The following is a 22093-nucleotide window of genomic DNA, read 5'->3' as shown; positions in this document are numbered from 1 at the left end:
AACTTGCTAACACCGATTTGCCAGAAGAAGATGGACACACCAGTGCAATAAATGGCTCCCATTCAAAATCCCAATGAAAGAAAGTAAATAGTCCCAGCTGGCCCAAGGAACACAGCCATGGCAACATGAAACTCCGTATGTGAGCAGCAGAAACTTAAGCTGGTCAGCTGCTACACAGCAAATCCATGACAGTCCCACACAACGAGTAATTTGATCAAAAGCTTTTGCTCTCTGAGGCCACCAAGATGAATTTTGTTATGGCCTGACAACGAAACAACATGTCAGAGGGATCAACGCAGAGTTAGACTAATTCATACGAGAAATTACAGGGACAAGATAAGACTTTTGGCAACCCTTCAAGACACCATGAATCACTCTGACAAGCTGAGAAATGGAGTTACAGGATTTTCCCACTAAGAGTCACATACATCATTTTCTTTAAAGGTTTAATCATGATGTTGACATGAGACTGGATTTCTTTAAATCAATCCCGACAATGATACTTCAGCCTCCTTCTGTGCTTCCAGATAATTCCAAACTTCAGGACAAAATGGCAGAACAGAATTGCCTTCTCTCAGAAGTTTTGCATCCCTGCTTTGCAGACTGGGAAAGTGAGGCACAGACCAATTAAGCTATTTGCCCAGGCTGACACAGCAAATCATTTCTGCTATCTTCTGAACCAAGCCACTAAACAGTTTCAAGAGCAGAACTCAGAAGATAGTGTTAAAAAATGGATAAAAAGGAAGAACAAATCTTCACTCCTCTTTGCAGAGCTCCTTCAAGCACCTCCCAAAGTACCATTCAGCACATCCAGCTTGCTTTGACCTTTGCCCCTCCTATCCTAGCAAATAATTATTTTGGCTTGCATAGGTTTTGCTTCTGAAGCCTAATGTTTGACTTGCAAGTTTGCCCTGTGAATCAGCCTACACACAGTGAACCCAGATATTCTGTTTAACCATTCCACATGTTACTGTAACAATTCTAACTAAATGAACAGACTTTTTCAGAGGTGAACAGTAGAATTGATACAACCAATTGCTCCTTAGCATTACTCTTTTTTAAATTTTCATAATATGTAAACAACACTGGCCTGGAGACAGCCTGCGATATAAAGTTCTGAAATGTCCAACTCTTCCAGTCCTGAAAATCTTGTCTTTTTTTCAAGGTCAAAAACATTAATCAACCTTTTGTGATTCTTCCAGAAAAAAACCCCAACAACAAATATAGCATGCAAGTTTAAAGTAAGCCCTGACTCATAAAATACCCTAGGAAAACAGTCACCTTTTTCATCACTTTGCAACTTCAGGTTAGATCTCTGATGCCTTTCTACCCTTTTTTAAAAAATATCACGCAAATACCACCTTCACGGACATTTTTTCATCTCTACATTTAAATACTCCTTATTCTTTTTTTCCAGCTAGACAAAGAAAATCAATTAATAATCGAGCTGTCATTGTCTCTGCTAATACCGTCCAAGGGCAGGAGGCTGTTTGGGAAGCAGTAAGACACTGAAGGCAGCCAGGCTGCACGTTCGGATTGCCCTGCGCAGGGAAGAAGGCAGATCTCCTCCGGCACACCCGCTGTGGCTCACCTGCTGCTGCTGGCTGCGCAGGTCTGTTATCTCCTTCTGATCCTCATCGTGGAGCCTCTTCATCTCCTCGCAGGACTGCTGCAGGTGATTGTGCTCCCGCACCAGCTGCGTGTTCTTCCTCTTCAGGGTGTCCATGTCCTCCTTCAGCTGGGACTGGTCGCTCAGCAGCCGACTGTGCAATGTGCTGTCACGGCACACAAAGAACGCTCTTAGAGGCCAACTCGTGAGGACAAAGTCCTGGAGTAATTCATTTCAAGCATGGGTTTCCTACCAAGAAAGCAGGCTAAACTAACTCGATTCGGCATGTTTGTGTACTCCAAGCACCAGGGGAAAAAAAAAAAAAACAACTCAAAAGCAGAAGCAGATAGGTAAGTTAAGTATGAAAATACACCAACATATGCAGTATTCATAAACCTCATCAGAAGAGATGATGGATTTATGCCATTTCAAAGCCATTAAAAGCAGACACACAAACACAAATAACATATGATGATTCTTGAGATATAGGAATTATCCCACCAATCATTTCCACTTTCTCTTGTGCTTCTCAGCTGAGCAGCAGCTAAACAAAACAGAGATTAAAATGACAAAAATCTCCTTGTGTGCTGCTGTTTAAAAAAAAAAAACAACAAACCCACCAAACTATCAAAAAAACTCCACAACCAATAAACACACTATGTAAATTTCAACTAAACTCAAGAATTTACTCCAAAGTTCATTGTGTCAGCTATAATTATTGAAAGAAACACACTCTCACTTAAACATCTGAGAGCCACATAAAGAGGCTATCATTCAGATTAAAATTCAAGCCACAAGCCTAAAATTACACTAAGCCAATGCTGAAAAAGAGCAGATAAGTCAACTGAATGTATTTTACTACTGCAGATCAATAAAGTAACTTTTAGATACTGACAAGTATTTCTATTGTTGAAACAGAATTTTCTATTTAAACACTCATACTTGCTGGTAAATATTTAGATATATATTTATATATTTAAAAATTGCCTTCTAAGATATGCTTATTTCTTCCTTATGAAGTGAAATACCAATGTTTCCTGCACATAAAGACCAAAGCATTAATAAAGTTCCCTCAAAATTAGAACAACCTGTTACAAAAAAAACAATTTTCACACTTTCACTTTTCACAATTATATTCCCTCAATTAGGCATATGTAATTTTTACACATTGGTAAATTTTTACACATTAATCTACTGTCATTCAGATTTCAGTGCAAATGATCAATTCTTTAGAAGGCAAACTATTGTTTTAAAGAACACAGGGTTTCAACAACTGCTACAGGAGAAAATAACAGTTGAATTAAACCTGTGTTAAAACTTCCACAGATGGTCACAAGAGCTATTACAATCTACTAAAAGAGAGTAAGAAATTCCATTCTCTTGGATTATATTCTGCTCTCTAGCCTGACAGTAGAACCGTTCGACTACAACTTCAAATCAGTAAATAGGCTTTCTCTTTTGATCCCATGATGACATTGGGGATTTCTATCTCAAATTCCTAAAAGAAAAACAGGCAGTCCTTTCTTGATCACTTCAAATGGGCCAGAAATGTTTTATCTGATGCAAGCATCGATCTTGCGATTTAAGTGGAAAAACAGCATTAAAAAATTACTTGATTACCATGTTCTAATACTATTTGATCTAGCACAGATTGGTAAATTCTTACCTTGTACAGCTTTACTAATACTTACTGATAAAAATCTGCCTCTTTTGCTGCTTCTTCACACCTTTTCAGTGTTTTGGTGTGTTGGTTCTGCAGAGACTGTAGGTCTGACATGGCCTTCATACACTGAATCTTCAGCCTTTCATAATCATGATTTGGTTTTGGACTGGGCCTAGCATGGAAAAAGAATATGAAGTTAAACATCAGGTACTAACGTGAATGAAAACCCTGGGAAATTATTATCCAATTAAAAAAATGCTATCATGTAAGTGTCGCTATATTAAGTTATAATATGCATTAATTTAAATACTGACCAGTTCCCATGAAGATGCAACCACTAATAAAACATCACTGACTTGAGCTCATATTAGTTTTATATTGTGATGTAACATCTGATAACAGGATGATTTTGTGTAATTATCACTAAGATACTACTGGAACCTCCATGTCCCTCTCTACTGAGCAGCAACACTACCACAGAGCAGAACGTGTACTGACACAAGAACGAGTCCATCACAGCACACTTGGCTCTCCTGTGCCACCACGTTCAACTCTCAGTGACAAAGCCCAGACCTGCAGTGAGGGTAGGGCTGGAAGAGGCTGCCAAAATCAGCTGGGTGTGCATGGAGACCTGGGCTAAACAGAGCTTCTCATAGGCAGCAGCTGGAGGACCTTGCCTATGACTCCCTAGGAAAAACAGGCTTGAGAAAAAGACTTCCAATGGGATATCAAACACACACATCTGTACTGGCAGAGTTCAACCTGCCTGACCAAGTCATGGTGCTGAATTACATACCTGCTTGTGTGCTACCTTATTCTTTTAAGCTACTGTAAATAATGAGAAAACATGTCAGAATCTACTTCACATTTCCTTAAGATAATTTTTTGAACAAAATTTGGGTTATTAGAAATCACCAACACAATATAATCTCCAACAAGCTTTTTTCACTAAACTGAGCAAAACAAAAGCCAAAATAAGTTTTTACTCAAATTTCTTTTGGATGATTGGGAGAAAAATTTTCAAAAATAATCTACATGGTCAAGCAATTGACCAGCATAGATTATGTCTAGAATGTATGGTACTTGTACATGGTATGTTTATTTGTAGATAAGAATTAATTAGATTTGTATATCATGCTAGAAACTAAATTAGCAGGATTATATCTTCTTGCTTTGTAGCACTAAGCTTCTAAAAGAGACTCTGAATTGAACTGTTCCTCCTCTGTACAGTCACAGGATTTTTGCTCCATTTAATTTGCTGGTTTCAAAATGAAGCTTCTGACATCTGTCCCTGTATCATCTCCTGAGTCTCTTATAACCCCACAGGCAACGAGAAAAAAACCAAGCAAACCACCAAAAGAGAAAATGAATGCCTCCAAAAGAAAACAATTGCTTTCTAATTTAACTCTGCTTGTTCTCCTATCTGAGTTGGTCCATTGCTGCACAGATGAGTCTTCCTCCCTCAAACCTCAAACTCCCCCAAATGGCTTCTCTGTAAGCACAGCCTGAAAAGTAATCAGAATTTTCTCTGCCTCATACAAAAACAGCAACATGGATTCTGGAACTGAAATGCAGCCAGCAATGGAATCAAAATCAAAATGGTTTTTCATTACTGCAGTGGTAAGAGATGTTAAAAAATAATAATAAAAAACCAAAACTAAAAAAAAAGAAATGCCAGCCACATCTGTTTCACAGATTTTCTGGGGGTGTGTGTATGATATAAGGTACTTTTTGGCAACTCAGTTGCATCTGGGTTGCTGAATAGCGAGGCCTTCAATTGTAATTCCTCCTTTATCCTTTCTCTAGAGAAGTGCTTCTGGGGGGGAAAAAAAAAAAAAAAAATCAAAAAAACCCCCAGCAACCCCTTCCTTGACTAATAAACTTTACTAACAATTAAAATCCAAAATCAAGTAAAGTAACTAAATATTCAAGTCATGTGTACAGGGGTGTCTTTTAGGGTATTTTAAAATTCATTCTTGAGGGGTACCAAAAGTAATATGTTACTCACACAGTATTATTAACAAAACTAGTGAAGGGTTATTCTTTTAAAATACAGCCAGCATAAGTTAAACTTGATTTGAAATGTTCACACCCTTGACAGAATCACTAAAACCCAAGTTTATTGATTTAAATTAGACCTTAGGGTGAAATTATTGAAAGTAGATACCATCTGTCCACCACAGTCTTAAATGACAGCATTAATTGGAGTACAGCTTAACTCTCAGCTGTAACAGTAAGCTTCCTGAGACCTATTAACAGATGTTCATATTAAACTATTAGGCCAGTCTGAAAGCTATGGTGAAACTTGTTCTACAAGTCTAACATCCATCACGTGTGTTTCGTATATTGCTGAAGAAACATTGATATTTTTCTAAAAACAAAAAACAAAACAACAACAAAAAACCCACAACCAAAACCAATCAACCAACACCCAAACCAACATTAAAAATCCCAACAAACCACCCAAAATAAACACATGGAGATGATGTAGGCAACTACACAAGTTAGCCGACCTACACAATGAGGGAGGACCAACAGTGCCACAAATGATGTTCTGCATTCTGCCTCATCTGCGTGAAATAAAAGCCACATGGACATCCAAGGACCTATGTTCCACACTGCCGTTCCAAGGCTTTATGTCTCAGCAAGAAAAACAGGAATAAGAGAAGAAGGAATATTGGTCAGCAGTCAAAAATCAAAACTGTTGCAAGACAACAGTCCATTCAACTGCATGACTCTTATTTAAGCAAGACCACCACAGTATTATGCTAAAATGTCCCAGAAAATACAAAAATATTTAATTTCAGTAAAGGAGAAGTATCAGTTACTACTTTGCAAGCACTTGTTCAAACATTAACAAAATTTAAAATGCTAGTGCCAAAGGCCCAACTGTTTTTCTGAACTTCAAAAATCCTTCATGCTATAGTGGAATTACCCTGGCCATAAAACAAGGCTACAGCAAGACTGACATTTATATGTATCTCATGCTTACATAAAAGCTAATGCCTACCACAGGCCCAATTTTTTGGGCAATCCTACCTAACAGCTTCCAAGGAGTTATCATTTACTATTGTAATTGCAACAAGAATTACAGATTACACATAAAACAGTCTCTTTACGAAAGACAATTTTCAGGGGGTTTATTTGTGTTGTGGTTCTCTTCTACTATTACTATTATTTGAGTAATAACAGCAGGTTTAAGTCTATGAAGTGCAACTTGAGCATGCTGAATTACTTGGTCAAATCTTCCCTTAATCTCCAGCACACATGCACACACACAGTCACTGTCAATCCACAGGCACAGCATGAGCAATCCTACTCCAGTCCAGCAGGACGGCACGCGCTGATCTGATTCAGCACATCACACTCCACTGCTGTGGCTCCTCTGCCACTGCTCTGCACTTAGGCAACATTAGCTCTGGAAAACAGCTCTCTCTTTTGCAACCTCCTCAGCCAGCGCAGCCCAGACTGCAAATGTGCTGTGAGCTGTTGAGAAGCATCCAAGGTGACGTGCCAAGGTCTGCCTCTGCACCACCTGTGTTTGGTACAGCCACAGCAGCACACACAGCCAGGAAAATAAAGCCAGGGCAGTAAAAGTCACCATCCACATCACCATCTCTCAGCTTTCACACTTCAGTATTAACAGTTTACCGTGTCTGGGCTTTCACTCCTGGAGGGATTAAGACTATAGTTTTAAAGAGGAAAGAATTCACAAAGTAAAACAAATACCAGTGAGGTTTCAAAAACCATAAATGTGTATGCAGATGGGAGCAGTAGTTGCTTTTATACTGAAGGAAAAGAATGTCAACTCAAAATCTTCATTCATTCCCCACTCTTCAAGTATTTGATTGTTTGGAAGCCAGTATTCTCCATCTAATGTGTACTGTCCAGGGACTGCCCAAACACAAGGTTTATTTTGATGGGTTGTTCCTGAGGCTGTAAACATTCATGTTTTATACAACATACAAATCCTACACTGAAAGCAAAGGATTGATTTGACAAAGAGAAAACTAGGGCAGTCTAGAGGACCGCTCATCAGAACTTTATTAATAGCATCCTGGATTATGCAGAAGATTATTGCGAGCTATAAAATCCTCTATGCCTAAGCTCTAGTAACTTCAAAGAAGAAATCTTTCTATTTAACTAAGTAACTGGAAGCTGAACAAAAGATGTTGACATTTGGCAATCTTTCTTTCCCATCCCCACAATGCTTTGAGACTGTTACACAGAACATGATGCTCTTAAAGGAGCCTTCAGAACTCCAGGAGGGAGGAAGGGGGCATTAATATGAGAAGCTACTGAGTTTATAAAATCTCCAGATACTCTCAATGCCAGTTCATTGGTTCAAATCTTAACCTTCTCATACAGACAAAAAGTTTAATTAACTACCTGACCACATACCGACACAGCTGATGAAGTAACAAACAACAACAACAAAACATTAAAGTTCAGAAAAGGTACACATGATGGCAACACCTCCCAGAAAATCTGTTCTTTGTTCTTATTTCACATTCAGTGATACATAATATTTTTCCAAGGTTCTATACATGTACAGGCAAAAAGTGCTCAGTGTACCCAGACACATTTAAACATTAGCAGATCTTTAACCCTTCAAAATAAACAAATTCTATTGCCTACCCAATAAAACCCTTGTTTACAATTAACTCATACTTGGAGTACTGTCTTCTCATAACATGTCAGGTCCCAAATTAGAATGAGCTAGACAACCTCTGCTGGCTGTTAAATGACTTAAAAAGCATGTTCAGTGGAGGAGAACTCCTTATTCTTAACACATTTCTGCTACAAGTTCCCCAACATATGTATACCAGAAAGCTGATTTTCTACAATACACTTACTCCACTCAACAGAAATCCAAACCTCTGTCTCCTTGCAGAAAGCATAGGAATAGCTGAGATTTTTTTCCTCTCCTCATTTCTGTTCTCCAGCCAAGTATTCAGAGCTATTTCCCTTTCTTCTCTCTTGTTTTCAAAACACCAAATACTTCATCCACTGTCTTCTTTCTCTTCTCACAACAAACCCACGAAGCCTAAGAAACTTGTTTGCTTTTTTTTTTCTCAACACAGAGATGAATCCTCCTCCCCTCAGTCCCACAGAAAAATTGCTGAACGAAGTGGGAATAGGCACTCAACAGGAAGCTCTGAAACATGGATGTGGCCCCTCCATTGCAGGTTACAAGCAACATATATACATTGCAAGCTCCTTAATGCTTTCCAGGCAAGCAGGTGTCAAGACACTTGAAAACAATCCTGAAGACTAAATGAAAATGCTGCATTTCCTTTCTGTTTACCTGCAGTCATCGAAGGTCGACCCAGGAGATGAAAGTGCAAGTTGCTTGCGCAGCTCATCCCTCTCTCGAGTCACCTGACGGAGCTGATATAAAACAGTCTCCAGCTTCTCACTCATTTGTCTCGTGTCCATCACGGGTGGCGGAGATGATGCTTTACCAGTCGTACCTGATGGAGAGATCACAGAATCACACAATCACAGAATAATGAGGTTGGAAGAGACCTCTAAGATCATCAAGTCCAACCTATGCCTTAACACCTCAACTAGACTATAGCACTAAGTGCCATGTCCAGTCTTTTTTTAAACACACCCAGAGATGGTGACTCCGCCACCTCCCTGGGAAGACAATTCCAGTGCTTTATTATTCTTTCAGTGAAAAATTTTTTCCTGATATCTAACCTGTACCTTCCCTGACGTAGCTTGAGACTGTGTCCCCTTGTTCTGTCAGGTGCTGCCCGGTGGAAGAGACCGACCCCCACCTGTCTACAACCTCCCTTCAGGAAGTTGTAGAGAGTGATAAGGTCAATACTTGGCAGTGAGCAAACGCCTCAAAAGAACAATACAACTTCACTAAAGAAGTAACACTAATTTAAAAAAAGTCCTGTATTTCTGTCTGCAGAATCCTGTTCAAAAATGAAGCAATTCATGTACATTTGCATCAGGTGAGTTGAAAGCAGAATGACTCCAGTCAGATCCCATGCTAGCAGAAAAGCCCTGTGTTGCAAGTTCAGTTTTCATGGGTAGGTTCCTTGCTTACTCAGGAACTTACAAGCAGCTTAAAAGGCAAGGCAAGTTAGCAGTAACAATTACAAAGACCTCAGAAACTGACACACTGACAGAAGTGGCAGGTAAAAAAGTTATTTAAAATAAAGCACAATGCCCATGCTTAAAAAAACCCAAAAACCAAGTAAAATTCACCCTCATCAACTTATTCCAGTGATAGCAAAGAAGCTGCTACAGCACAGGGACTCTTTTCCTCTTCTGTCTTCTAGCAGCACAAAAATACCATTCTGCCATGGGCTACAGACATCATCTACTTTTACTGAAATTCTTTCACATGTCACAATTTTTCAGTCTAGTATGCGAAATTAAGGATTTCACTTACCAATAAATGATGAAAACTGGGTTTCATTTTTAACACCATTGGCTAACACAAGCACATTACAATCACTGCAACTAGACTACACATCAAATTTCCTCTAAGGGGCAGTCATACATTAAAGTGTTTTGTGGGACATCTTAATTCTCAGCTTTCCTAATACCAGAGCTGAACAATGATGGCTACTGTCCTCTCAAACAACTGTGAGAGCACAACGATGTCTCCTTCAAAAGAGAAGAGTGAATCTGGTATATCAATTCCTAACAACTGCTGACAAGTAATTGAACTCTAATTTTAGTTCTGCTTATTTAAAATTAAGTTGTAAATGTAGTTTTGCTCATGTGTCTCTCAGACACATGGGAGCAGACTCAAAGATAAAGATCACAGATGTTAAAGGCTTAAACATATACATGCGATTATTTTCTATCCAAAAGAAAAATTTTAGAAATAGCTTGCAAAATTATTCAACCAAGTTACTGACTTACGTATTAACTTGTTAGGATGCACCTTTATTAGGCCCATTTTTACATAATTAAGCAACAAAAGAATAGAAAAACAACTACTGTCTTTGTCTACTCATTGTCTTTTCAAAGAAAGGAACTCAAAGTTATTTCACTGGATCAAATGCTAATGAATTGCAAGGATTGGCTTTTTACCTCTAAATCCAGTTCATGAAGGTATTGCAGAATGTACAAACCCCCTCCAACTTCTCTGCAAAATTACCTGTGCTTTGAAATTCTCACACCAAAATAACTGCAGTGTCAGGGATATCATATCATACCATACCACATCATATATCATACATCATACCATATCATACCATATCTCATCTACAATAACAGGATTCCTTTTATACCTTTCAGCTGCTACTGTAATGAGAATTTATGAGCACAGACTGATCATTTTAATCTATTGCCTAATAATGTTGGCAAATACTCTAACAGCAAACTGAAGAAATAAAAAATCGCAGAAGGAATGTGTATTCTCGAAAAAGACACAAACTTCACATCACTCTGAAGAATTCTCAATGGAGGCTGCTTTTCCTACTATTTTGTTTCACTCCTGCATCCAGACAAAGCCCCCTCATCCATAAGGACTATGGATTTCACACTTCCAAAATGGAGTTATCCTTTCTTTTAGATGAGCAATATTCTACATATCTTTATGGCAAGAAACCAGTAATAATACACGTGATATAGGGGATATGAAGAATAAATGAAGGAAATAACTAAATAGATACAAAAAGTCAAAATATGTCTTCATTTGAAAGAGTTTGGACACATCAATGAAAAAGGAATTTCATAAACCAACTAAAAGATAAAGGCAGACAAATCAAATTCAGGTACTAAGATGCTGCATGGTCTTTGATAAATTCAGTGGCAACCTGCACATCATCTCAGTTGAGCTGACACATCAGAGGATGTGTAACATGAAAAAAAAAAAAAAAATCCCTTCTCATCCTTACAGAGAGGTTCAAAAGCTTATGTCATCCTGCGGCTGCTTGCAAGCAAAACAGATGAACAGGATGCAAGAGGTCAAGAGGAAGGAGGAAATGAATCAGGAAGGCTGCTGTGCTTCACAGGGAGGAAAGGGCACGGGATGCACGATGTCCATCACTGCTATCAGTGCTAGCCCTGCAGCAGTCCCACGGACAATGTCTGCTACACAAGACCTAGACAGGCGCCCAATGCCTGCCCTGGGGATCTTTAAGCGCAGTAAAAACCGGCCAGAGATCTACCTCTGCTCCTCAGCCTCCCCTGACAGCTTTAACAGCATCCAAGTGACAATCTTCTTCAGGCAAGAACATTTGTGCACAGTCCCAAAACTGTGCCAAGAAAGAAAAGTCAGCTTTAAATAAAGACGGGCTAATTAGCCTTAGGAAAGAAGCTTTCTTCACGATTGTGAAACCATTTGTCTTAGTACCAAAAGGGGTGATTTTTCATTAACTTGTCATTTTTTACAAGTACATCAACAGATTCATCTCTAATGCAATTATATTTTTGACACATAGTATCAACCACGAGATGGACACCTGCTCAGTGCTGTAAAAACACAGATCAATATACTCCAGTTCTTCCCACTCCTATCCCTTAGAAGAAGTCTCAAAATTTGCCTCTGCCTGATTTCCTAATCGGTTTCCATTTTCAATAGTTGTACAAAAGGTCTTATAAAGATTAAATCAGATTTCTGAATGCTTAAAAAATAAGCCCACATATTCAGTAAAATCCTTTTTCACCAGAAAAATTCCAGTCTTGGTTTCTTTTAAAGGAGCTTTTATAGCTGAATGCTAAAATCCTTTTATTCCATCTGACATCTTGATGCAGCAGAAGGAAAGTGACCTGTGCTTCCAGCTTCATATTCTTTTTCCGTCTGACTGGATATTTTACACAAAAGTACTTCCTTTTGTACTTTAACCAGTCAAACGGGTCTTCAAATGCACAAGCCTGAAGGCTGTATCTCCATTATCCAAATCACGGCACCTTTCAGTATCTCACCTTCTTTCTCAGACAACCTGGATTTCTGAAAAGGCATTTACTGCGTGTCCTGCCAAGTGCAGCTCATTCGTGTGCTTTGAAAAGCCTCACAACTCATTTCTGGCACGAGCTGCACTCAGGTTCTGAGCACTGGACAGCCTGGAAGTCACTTCTGGCCAGTCCCGGGTGAGCAGTACACGCCGAGCCCCGGAGCAGGCGGCAGCAGGGATGTGTGGTGTGGGGAGAACGCTTCACCCGGAGTGCAGCACAGTCCTTCAGTCCTGAGCGTGCACTGACTTCATCCAAAGTGACATTTTGCAGGATTTCCATCACAGGTTGTATAAAAGAAAAGCCTTACAGGCAGAATCTGGAGCAATTGTATCTTCCCTATTACAGCCCAAATGCTGGATTTCACAGAAACCACAAAGATCCATTTACTGTAGCACATCCTGAATATAATTCTTCATGAGTACTCTAATCAGGAATGACTGAAGAGATAATATATCCACACAGAAAATACTGCTTAAGAAGTTAACTTCATATGTGGGGAAGGAGTAGCATATTTTTTGAAGAGTAACAGAACATTTTAACAGAAGCAGGGCTGGAAAACTTACTAACCTAACCAAAATGTACCATAATGCCAAATAAATATAATGCTGAGATAGGGTACCAATGCATAAACAGCAAGTTTTAAGAAATATCATAAACATATATTGGGTTATAATAAACTCCTTGATCTTTGAGAAATACACTTGTATGACAGATTCAACTAATTCAGAAGTCAATCCAAAATTAGTCACAAGCTAACAGAATGCCTTAATTACACAATGATTTTTCTTAAGCTCATAAATTTGTGCTCCTTCCTGCTTGAAAACAAACAGGAGACCACTTACTGCACAGTCAAGCCTGTTCCTTTGTTTTCTTTCATAAAAAGAAAATCACCAGAGATATTCAGGATTTTATTTCTTTATGGTCCCATAAATCATGACAGAAAATGTTAAAAAATATTTGCAAGATGTGTTGCAAAGCATGATCAACAGGGTTTCTCTCCAAGCTAAGGAAAGGTGTTGAGAGTCAAGACTTCTGCCTCGTGTAGGAAAATGCATTCTAAAATATTTACTTTCTTTCAATAATTTATGAGAGCTAGAAGTGGGTTACATTCTAAACTACATTCTAGTTATCAATTAGATACATTTCTTCAGATATATCTTTTGAAGTGATCATGAAACAGCAGAGAAAACAGAACAGAATTGCATGAAGGTAAAATAAAACATTACGAAAAACAAGCAGCAGAACTCCAAGGAAAGAAAAATGAAAGGTAGAATAACGAAGTGTAGCAACAGTTTCATCTGACAGGCCAAAAACCTAACATTATGAAAGCAGTGACAATCATGTAACATGCAAGGACAAAAGGGTGGATAGCATTTCAGCATATTGTTTTAATTCAGAACATAAAAACCTAACCAAAGTTAGCATCTAAAATAAACTTTCAACTTCAGTAAGTTTAAGACTATAAAAAGTGCTGAACAGTGGTTCTAGAAAGATCAACATGAAAAAAAAAATCTACAATCTAATACTAAAAAACAGCAGAGGAGATGGGGGGCAGCGAGTGAACGGCAGATGCATCACTTTGGGAAGTCCTTGCAGAACTTTGCTGAGCTGAAATACAACTGAGAGTAAAATCTGTTACCACGACCAAGGCTTCTGGGTCTGAATTTACAAGAGCTCCCTGGCTCAAACCCTGCCTTTGTCAGGCTTAAAACTGTGTTCTGAAAATATAACCCACACTGAACCCAAAGGGGACAGTGACTACTGTCACCAGCTGCACACCAGCCAAGGGGATGAGACTCCTCCGGTACTGCATCCTTCACATCTCCTGTAGGAGCTGAGAGCATGACTCACCACATCAACTTCACAGCTCCAAAAGAAAACCACTGCCACCAAAAGCATTTCCTAAATGCACAGACTGATAAAGGGTTTCAAGGAGCAGTGAAAGACACCATGCTCCAGAGGTGTTGTCTGGAGGGCAGGAGATGGGTATTCACAGGCACTATTTCCATTCAAATCATTGCAGACCAACCAAAACTTCAGAAATTCCTACACCGAACTGCCAAATGTTAAGACACTGTAACAAGCAAAATACCATGAAGTGGTCAGCCCTTCCATTAGTGATTCTCTCACCACAAAAACCCTACTTGTCCCTTCTTCAGACTGTATCAGTATAAACAGCAAAGTTGACTATTTTATTATTATGTTCCTTTGTTTTTGAAACAGGGCATGATGTCCACGGAGTAAACTCAAGTACCTTTGAAGAGAAAGAAGTTGAGAGAACCCTCTGCATGACTAATGCCAAAATACAGCTGCCTGAAAATGGACAGCAAAGAAGACAGCAATAACACACTAAAGCTATTCAGAAAGCTTATTATTTAAGAGGAAATGTTTATTAACAATCATACTGAAAATCACCTAGAGATTAAGGATCAATCCCAGACAGTTACGTGATTCGCAAACAGTAAAGTCAGAGAGCGAAGTTTACTTTGAGTGTCTGGAAGAGTGTTTATGTCCAAGTTAAAAGTCTTGTTTCCAGCAAACTAAATGGGTAGTTTACTACATAGGAAATAAATCTAGATGAAGAGTTTTAATTCAATCATTGAGACCAAATTTTATAGGAAAACGACTTCGGAAGAAAAAGAGCGATTGGTGAGGAGGCAGAACATCGAAGGCAATTACTGCTGTACAGAAAAGAACTATGATGTGGTGTACTGCTAATGGTCCTAGCACCTTTCCTTATTCATTCATGGCCTTTCAGCAAGCGTAATATTGTCACTTTTTCCTTGGTGTTAACTGTTGAGGTGTCTTTAGGAAATATAAACCTCATGTCAGGGGAAAAAAAAAAAAAGAAATAGAATGAGAGACTACTACAGGCTGTCAGAAAAAAATAACTCTTTCAGACAAGGATAGAGTATTTTTGACTGAAAGAGCATCATAAGCCACACCTGCAATTCACAGTTCCTGTGAAAACAGTTACTTTGTTATATCCAGCTGTAGAAAGCATGAAGCAATAAACTGAAATCACAACAACATGAAAGGACACTTGTCAAAATGGGCAACATGAAAATGAGGAGTGAAAGACTAGCATTGTTGGGAAGGAATCTGATGGGAGGGTGGGAATGTTTGCTATGGAGTAAGAGTTAAGGCCCTCCGTTTACGCAACTTGAAATGCAATTAGTAAAAACTATCTGTAAACAGCCTGTCAGGCTGATAAGCTGAACAAGTATTAAGCGCAGAAATACTGTCAGTTGAAGTCCAAGTTGGACAACTTGGTGGAGACAGATCTATGACAACCTGATGGCTGCAAGGAAAGACATAAAACTGTAGAGCCCATGGTGATGCTCATTACAAAATGCTTTCAAAGGCATGGGGCTTCAAACTAGATTATCTTTAATGCCCCTTCCAACACAAGCCATTCTACAATTCTGTGTAAACTCCCACAGCAAAATGGAGCACAGTGATATGAACAGAGAAGAGTAAAAAAAACCCCAACACTTTTGATGACAAAGTGATACCATTTGCAAAGCGCTGAACAGCTAGAAAAGTAATAAAAGAGAAAGGTGCTAATATACAATATGGAACGAAAAAGCTACAAGATTGACAGCTGTAATCAACACAATGCAAAGAGACCTGGCTGAGGAAAGAAGAAATTTATACATGTGATGGAAGGTCTTTTCCATTCCAAAATTCACCTAATTAGGAACACAGTATACTTAAGAAGAATGGAAGAGTCAGAAATGCCTTTCTGCTAAAAACACCTAACAAAAACCATTCTGGAGGGTCTTCTCAGAGTCACAGCCTGTCACCTGCATGCAAACTGCTGTGTTGCATTAAAAAACATTTCCTAAAACCAAACCAGAATGAAACCCAAACATCTGTGCATTGAGGAAGGGAGGAAAAAACATTTTTAAAGAAAAACACTGAAGCTTCATTATGGTACTAGGAAAGGTAAAAAAAAGTGCTTGAATCTAGAAACCATTATCCTGTAATGGCATCAAATGCCAAAATTATTAACAAACTGACACTTTTTAAAAATATTTTTTTCAAAAGAGGTCTTGAGTCTGTGTTCTATTCCTCTCTGTTATCATGACTGGTCAAGCGGGAGACTTGCCAGGGACGGTCACATATAGCTGTGTTACTGGTTTCTATCCAGTTCACTGTTGTTCTGTGCTTGGCACCACAGGCACTGCATCTCCATAAATAATTGTTCTGATTTCAGAGACACGGGACTGCAGTTCCGTTCAGAGAGTTTGCTGGGCACAGGGAGTGGGCAGATGAAGGATGCTTTTATTTACGCACAAAAATCTGTCATTGGCCCAGAGCAAGGAGAAAGGAAATACAAAGAAAGACCATGACAATTTAATGGGAATTTCTTTCTTAGAGGGGACAAAGCTGGGGCTGACAGACAGTGGTGGTATTACACCATTACAGCAGTCTATACTGTACCTCTTTTGGAAATAACCATGAATATTTGCTCTCCACACCACAAAAACTACCTTTTCTGTGTGCACAGCATGAATTTTATTAATACATCAGAAATAAATGGAGGCAAGTGAAAGGGAAAACAATATTGCCATCTAGATTAATTCTGAACAATGAGGAAAATACACAAGAAAAACTTGCTCTCACTCTGCATTTTTATTTACATACAGATACAAATGAATAAAAAGGCAGAGTTTCTTCTCGAAAGCTGCTAACCTGGTGTTACACAGGGGGGGAAACTGGCTTCCACTCAACTGCTTATGCTATCACATGCACATGAGGATGGAAATTCATTCTTCTTGCATCCTTTATGCTCTGCAAGCCCCATAGAGCCAGGGAAAGAGAAAAAAAGCTTGGATGACAATACAGTACTTGGAATAGACTAGCCCTAAGCTCATCTCTGAGTCACATTATGCAAATTGCACCACTCCTTGCTCTGCTCTTATATTGACATTACTGAAGACAGAGAGAACCCCAGAATATGCATTTGTTCCCCATACAGAAGCTGCTGGATAACTCTTCATTCATCTATGCTGCTGCTCTCCATGCTTGTTGCACTCTCAATGAGAGAATCAGAACTGCAAATACATCCAAGACTTGGGTACACCATGGGTTTATACTATCTCTCTCTTCCTTTCAAAATCCCAACACTACGCTCTTTGGACTGATTGATTGGACTGAGACTGAGCCCATGGTTTCTCAGAACTATTTTTTAACAACAATCTTCATTCTGTTTAAGATTAGTTCTTAGATCAGAGCCTTTTTTTGGAAAATAAGCCCATTATTGTACACCTTAGCTTCATAAATTAACTCAAACCCAGGATAGCTGTAAAATGTGTATAGCAGCATCTCCATTTCACAACTTCCTGACTTACTTGGAAGTATTTCAGAAGGAGATCATTTAATTAAAAACGCTGGCAGCAGAAACTATCTCCAACAATAGCTAGGGTAATTAAGGTTTGGGAAGAAAAGATGAAGCACATGGACATACAAGTCTCTAGTTACATTTATGAACTATGGAGTCTAAGGACTACATATGAAAGATGGCATTATCTCTCCTAATTAGATGAAGCAAAACCTAACTATTGAAAGATTTATCTGGGCATAATAAGCGGCCCCCAAACCTTTCACATTTCCCCTAGAGAGTCAAATGTGCCAAACTGTTTCTGAGCTACTCAACAAACAGAATCAATGTATTAATTGTAAACCAGTGTTTTGAACACAGCTGTAATAAAATAGAACCCTTATCTTTCCTGTGAGAAAGGTCAAAAGTGAGTGGAGAACTAAAAATACTCCTTTATATACATGTGTATGCACATATAACTATCAATATTAAACTGAACATATTCAAAAGCTCGCATTGTCTCCAAACCATGATGTATTTATCTTTTGTCACCGATGCATTCATTTATAGGTTAAGCTTACCATTTCTACTGCACAAAATTACCCTTGTGAAAATTATTTCAGTGGGATGGGACAGAGTGGGGGGAAGATGCATGTGAAATTCCTCAAATTCTATAGCATCTCAGTATTTGTTAGGATTCCATTCAAACAAGTCATATGAAGCCTTAGGGGAGCTGGCATGCAGGCAGATTTAGTTAGGTTGGTTTGTCAGTCTATAAAGCAGTCAGTATTAAAATAATCTTAGGAGTGACTCGCAAAGATGTCTGTTAGTATGTGTCAGTTATTAAGCAATTTTTCTATGAATATTGGATCACAAAAAATGTCTCTTGTAGAACAAGACATGAGGGTGAGAAAACAGTTGGAGCAAAAATCAGACTCATTAATAACAAGTCTATAATCACACTGTAAAATAAACATGTCAGCTTGAAAGAATTCCCCTGGCTGTTAATCTCTTAAATATTAAATACCAAGCTCACATTAATAATTTGAAAAAACACAAAATTATGGAGAACAGTAGAACACCATTTTTGTTTAATAGCAGGGCACTAAATTTTGAAGTCATAAAATAACTTTGATCACTGCAAACTCCAAAGACATAAATCAATTCTGAGGACAACCTCTGATGTCAAGTGCACAGATCCAAACTCAGTATGAACTCCAGGATCTTAAAATACAAAACACTGTTTGTGGGAAGGAACTTAAAAAAAAAAAAAAAATTGAACAAAATTAAGATTTAAGTGTGCCACTCCTTTTTAAAATGAGGAACATGGAACTAAACAGGACCACCTGCATTTCTCCTATCTCAGCCATTACTTCATCCAATTATCCCACAAACGTACTGGATTTCATTTTAGAATAACCACCTTCTTTAGAAGGTGCCTTTCTGAGTCTGGTTGTCCTAAAAATCAAGGAACTTTTTCCTTTCTATTTCCAGTCCCCAGTTTATTCACAGCAAATACCTTCCTTCAGGTAGTAGCATACAAGTGTGGTCTTGATTAAAATCAAACTAACGTGTCACAGCTTCCAGTATTTTCAGTAAATAGTTCATTCAGGCCAAAAATCTTGTTCCTGCTTGCTGGAGTTAAAAGTTCAGCTCAATGACTGCAACAGATGTCTACCCACATCCTTAAAAAGACAACTGACTTGCCTGGTGCTGTCAGGGAAGTCTACAGATGCCTGACAGAACATTGGAACTTTAAATATGCAAGAGGCTGCATTCCCTATCCAGGGCAAATGACTTTTACACGGATTTCACAATAGAAGGTACTTGTAAAAGTAAAGATGAGGAAAACTGACAGCTAATAGAGCTGCCTCCAAGATAATCTTGTGGACAAAACACCTCTAATAATGTTTCCTATACCTCCAGGTTTATTTCTGAGTATTTTGTCTTTCCCAATGATTTTAAAAACAGAAAATGAAGCAATTAATTGAACATAGGAAAACATTGAACATAGGAAAAAAAATGCTAAAGCTTGCAGCCACTGTCAAAGGTCTAGAAGACTATGGCCTTGGCTAACATTATTTATAACTTCTATGATGCTTTTGACTCTGACCACAATTTTCACATCTACATAAATACATACATACACATATATGCATGCTTATATATATTTTCATATGCCCAGACTTGTGTAAACACAATGTTGCTATTTTTACATCATTTTACTAAGTAACACAAAGCATAGTTGCATCCTTTAATATATCCAAATGTAACAGATTTTACATGCAGCAACTGCAGCCAGTCATGAAAAGGCTTAGCACTGCACAAAAGTACACTTGTTCCTGGTGAAGATAGATGGTTACATCTTATAGCTCAACTTCTTTGATTTTATGACCAGGATCCCTTTATCCTTCCCAGAGGCAACCCTAGGAACTTGTTCTCCCAGTTCCCAAAGACACACTCATCAAGTTCTTACATTAATACTTTACTCACCAATGCTGCTCAGAGAACTGCTGCTTTCAGAGTCAGAAGGCATTATGGACAGCACGCTGTAAGTAGACCCTAGAATCAGGAAAATAAAAACAGCATTACTTTTCCTCCTTTTCCTCTTTCCAAACAAAGCTACGGTTCATTGCCTTGATACTGTAGATGACAAGTAAATTTACTAAAATTATTCAAATTACTAAATTAGAGAGAACACACATCACTGAAACATAACAATGTAACAGGCAAAATATAATTTATTAATGAATATTGCACTGTGCACTGGGCAGAAAACCATTTTGGATAACATGGTAAAAATGAGTTCAGCAGAATATTAAATACCTCAGTTATTTCAGACAGACTGAAAATACAGAGTTTCACATCTATAACAGGAAGATTAGGAGCAATACTTCTGACAATAGTGGTAATATATTTTGGTTTCTCATGTCTTTACATGTACCAACTCCTAACTCATTGTGCAACTGATTTGTATTCTTATTCTCAAACTTCATTCAGACTTAAAAATTTCATTTAATTTGTAAATAAAATTTGCTTTTATCCACTTGCAACTTTCAGTATCTGTTCTTGAAAGCGAGGATACACAAACAGCAAGTTTTCTCATGTATTAATAGCTCAATAGACAGTGAAGCCTTTCATTTCAGCTATTTTAGAAGTATGCTAGATTTTATTTACCAGAAGGACTAGAAGGACAGGTCCTACTTCAAAACATTAACTAAACAGCTCCACCATCCCTCACAGACAGGATAAGCACACCATAGTAAAGAGATGGAATGATTACGTACAAAACCATTAGAAATCGAGTCTATTTTCAGCACTCGCCAGGATGCAAGAGCTGTGCTCACAACAGCCAAGCTCTAAGACAATTTCAATACTTTCAGGAGCTCGCTTTCCTATAGTGCCTCCTTCTTATATTGCAATATTTCTTTATTCTAGTTTCTTTGAAATTGGGAAATTAAAGCTGAGAAGCAGAAGGAGTAACTGCACAGAAAAGACTGAAGGAATGATAGGCTAAAAAATAAGAAAGAAATTTGGTTTTTGTTCATCTCCTCTGGTCCTTACTAGAGAAAAGCATGACATCTCTACTATGGTGTTAGACGAATGAAAGGCAAGATGTGATAAAATAATTCTACTAACACAAGTAATAACAACAAAAAAAAAATCAATTAAAAAAGGATAGAAAAGAATTTTAAAAAAGCAAGAAGAATTGCATCTTAAAGTAGACTGTTTAATCTGACAAATCTCTATGAAAAATCACTTTAAATATATTGGTTAAAAATAATTCTACTCGATTGTAGGGGATGTATTTTTTTTGTTTTGTTCAGATTTTTAAACAAAACATCCAATGAGTATGCCACTGGCATACTGTCTGGCTTCAGAAAAAATCTGCTGCACATTTTTACTTCCATTTCAGACATTTTCAAAAAATAACAATTTAAGCAGTATTCCTATTTAATTAAAGCCTACTAAAGCAAAATAATTTTCACATTAGTTATATTTAACCTCCTTGCATATTCTAAACTCCTGTGACTTGCAGTATTTCTCACAGTCTGGACCTGGACTGACTAGAATAATAAGGAAAGTTGAAAAAAACAGATCAATATATTAAACAGAGCAGGACATCTTTATGACAGACAACGTGTACTGAGATTGTATAAAAACTGCGTGGGACTCAGGCACAACAAAATCTTGTGCCAGGCAGTGACACATCATTACACTCCTCAATCTAAGCCAAAATTGCCCAGTTCCTCTAAAAGATTACATAGGAATTCCACACCTAAAGAAACTTGTAGTGATTGTTAGCTGCTTTTGCTTTTAAGGGTGAAGAGATACAAGACTCAAAATCTCATCATTTTAACTGATCTTCATTTTAATTATCTTCAAGACACTGATCCTCTCTGTTTTCTTGTCCTGCATTACAAGCCAGAGACAAAATGAGTTGAATTCTGCTCTCTGGAATGGACAGAAAGGTTTTGTGAAGCTGACTTCATGAATGGAGAAATATGACTCTCCAAAGCAATGTTCTTAAAACATTAGCTCATATTTGTAGACACAAGATCCG

At 38.1% G+C, this 22093-nt stretch overlaps 1 protein-coding gene across 6 annotated transcripts in view; it reads right to left on the bottom strand.

Annotated features, from left to right (window-relative positions):
* The window catches only part of DLG5 (discs large MAGUK scaffold protein 5), a 97827-nt gene that overhangs the window by 41927 nt on the left and 33807 nt on the right, over positions 1-22093 (bottom strand). For all 6 annotated transcript variants that reach the window (XM_040071090.1, XM_040071096.1, XM_040071092.1 and 3 more), the window contains exons 2-5: positions 20023-20091; positions 8581-8746; positions 3301-3444; positions 1592-1775 (exon numbers count right to left, since the gene is read on the bottom strand). In XM_040071090.1, coding sequence (XP_039927024.1) covers positions 1592-1775; positions 3301-3444; positions 8581-8746; positions 20023-20091 — 563 coding nt within the window. The remainder of the gene's footprint in view (positions 1-1591; positions 1776-3300; positions 3445-8580; positions 8747-20022; positions 20092-22093) is intronic.

The sequence above is a fragment of the Hirundo rustica genome, chromosome 8, assembly GCF_015227805.2.
Source record: "Hirundo rustica isolate bHirRus1 chromosome 8, bHirRus1.pri.v3, whole genome shotgun sequence".
NCBI lineage: Eukaryota > Metazoa > Chordata > Aves > Passeriformes > Hirundinidae > Hirundo > Hirundo rustica.
The sequence above is the reverse complement of the archived record's forward strand: the minus strand, read 5'-3'. Positions and strand labels throughout refer to the sequence as shown.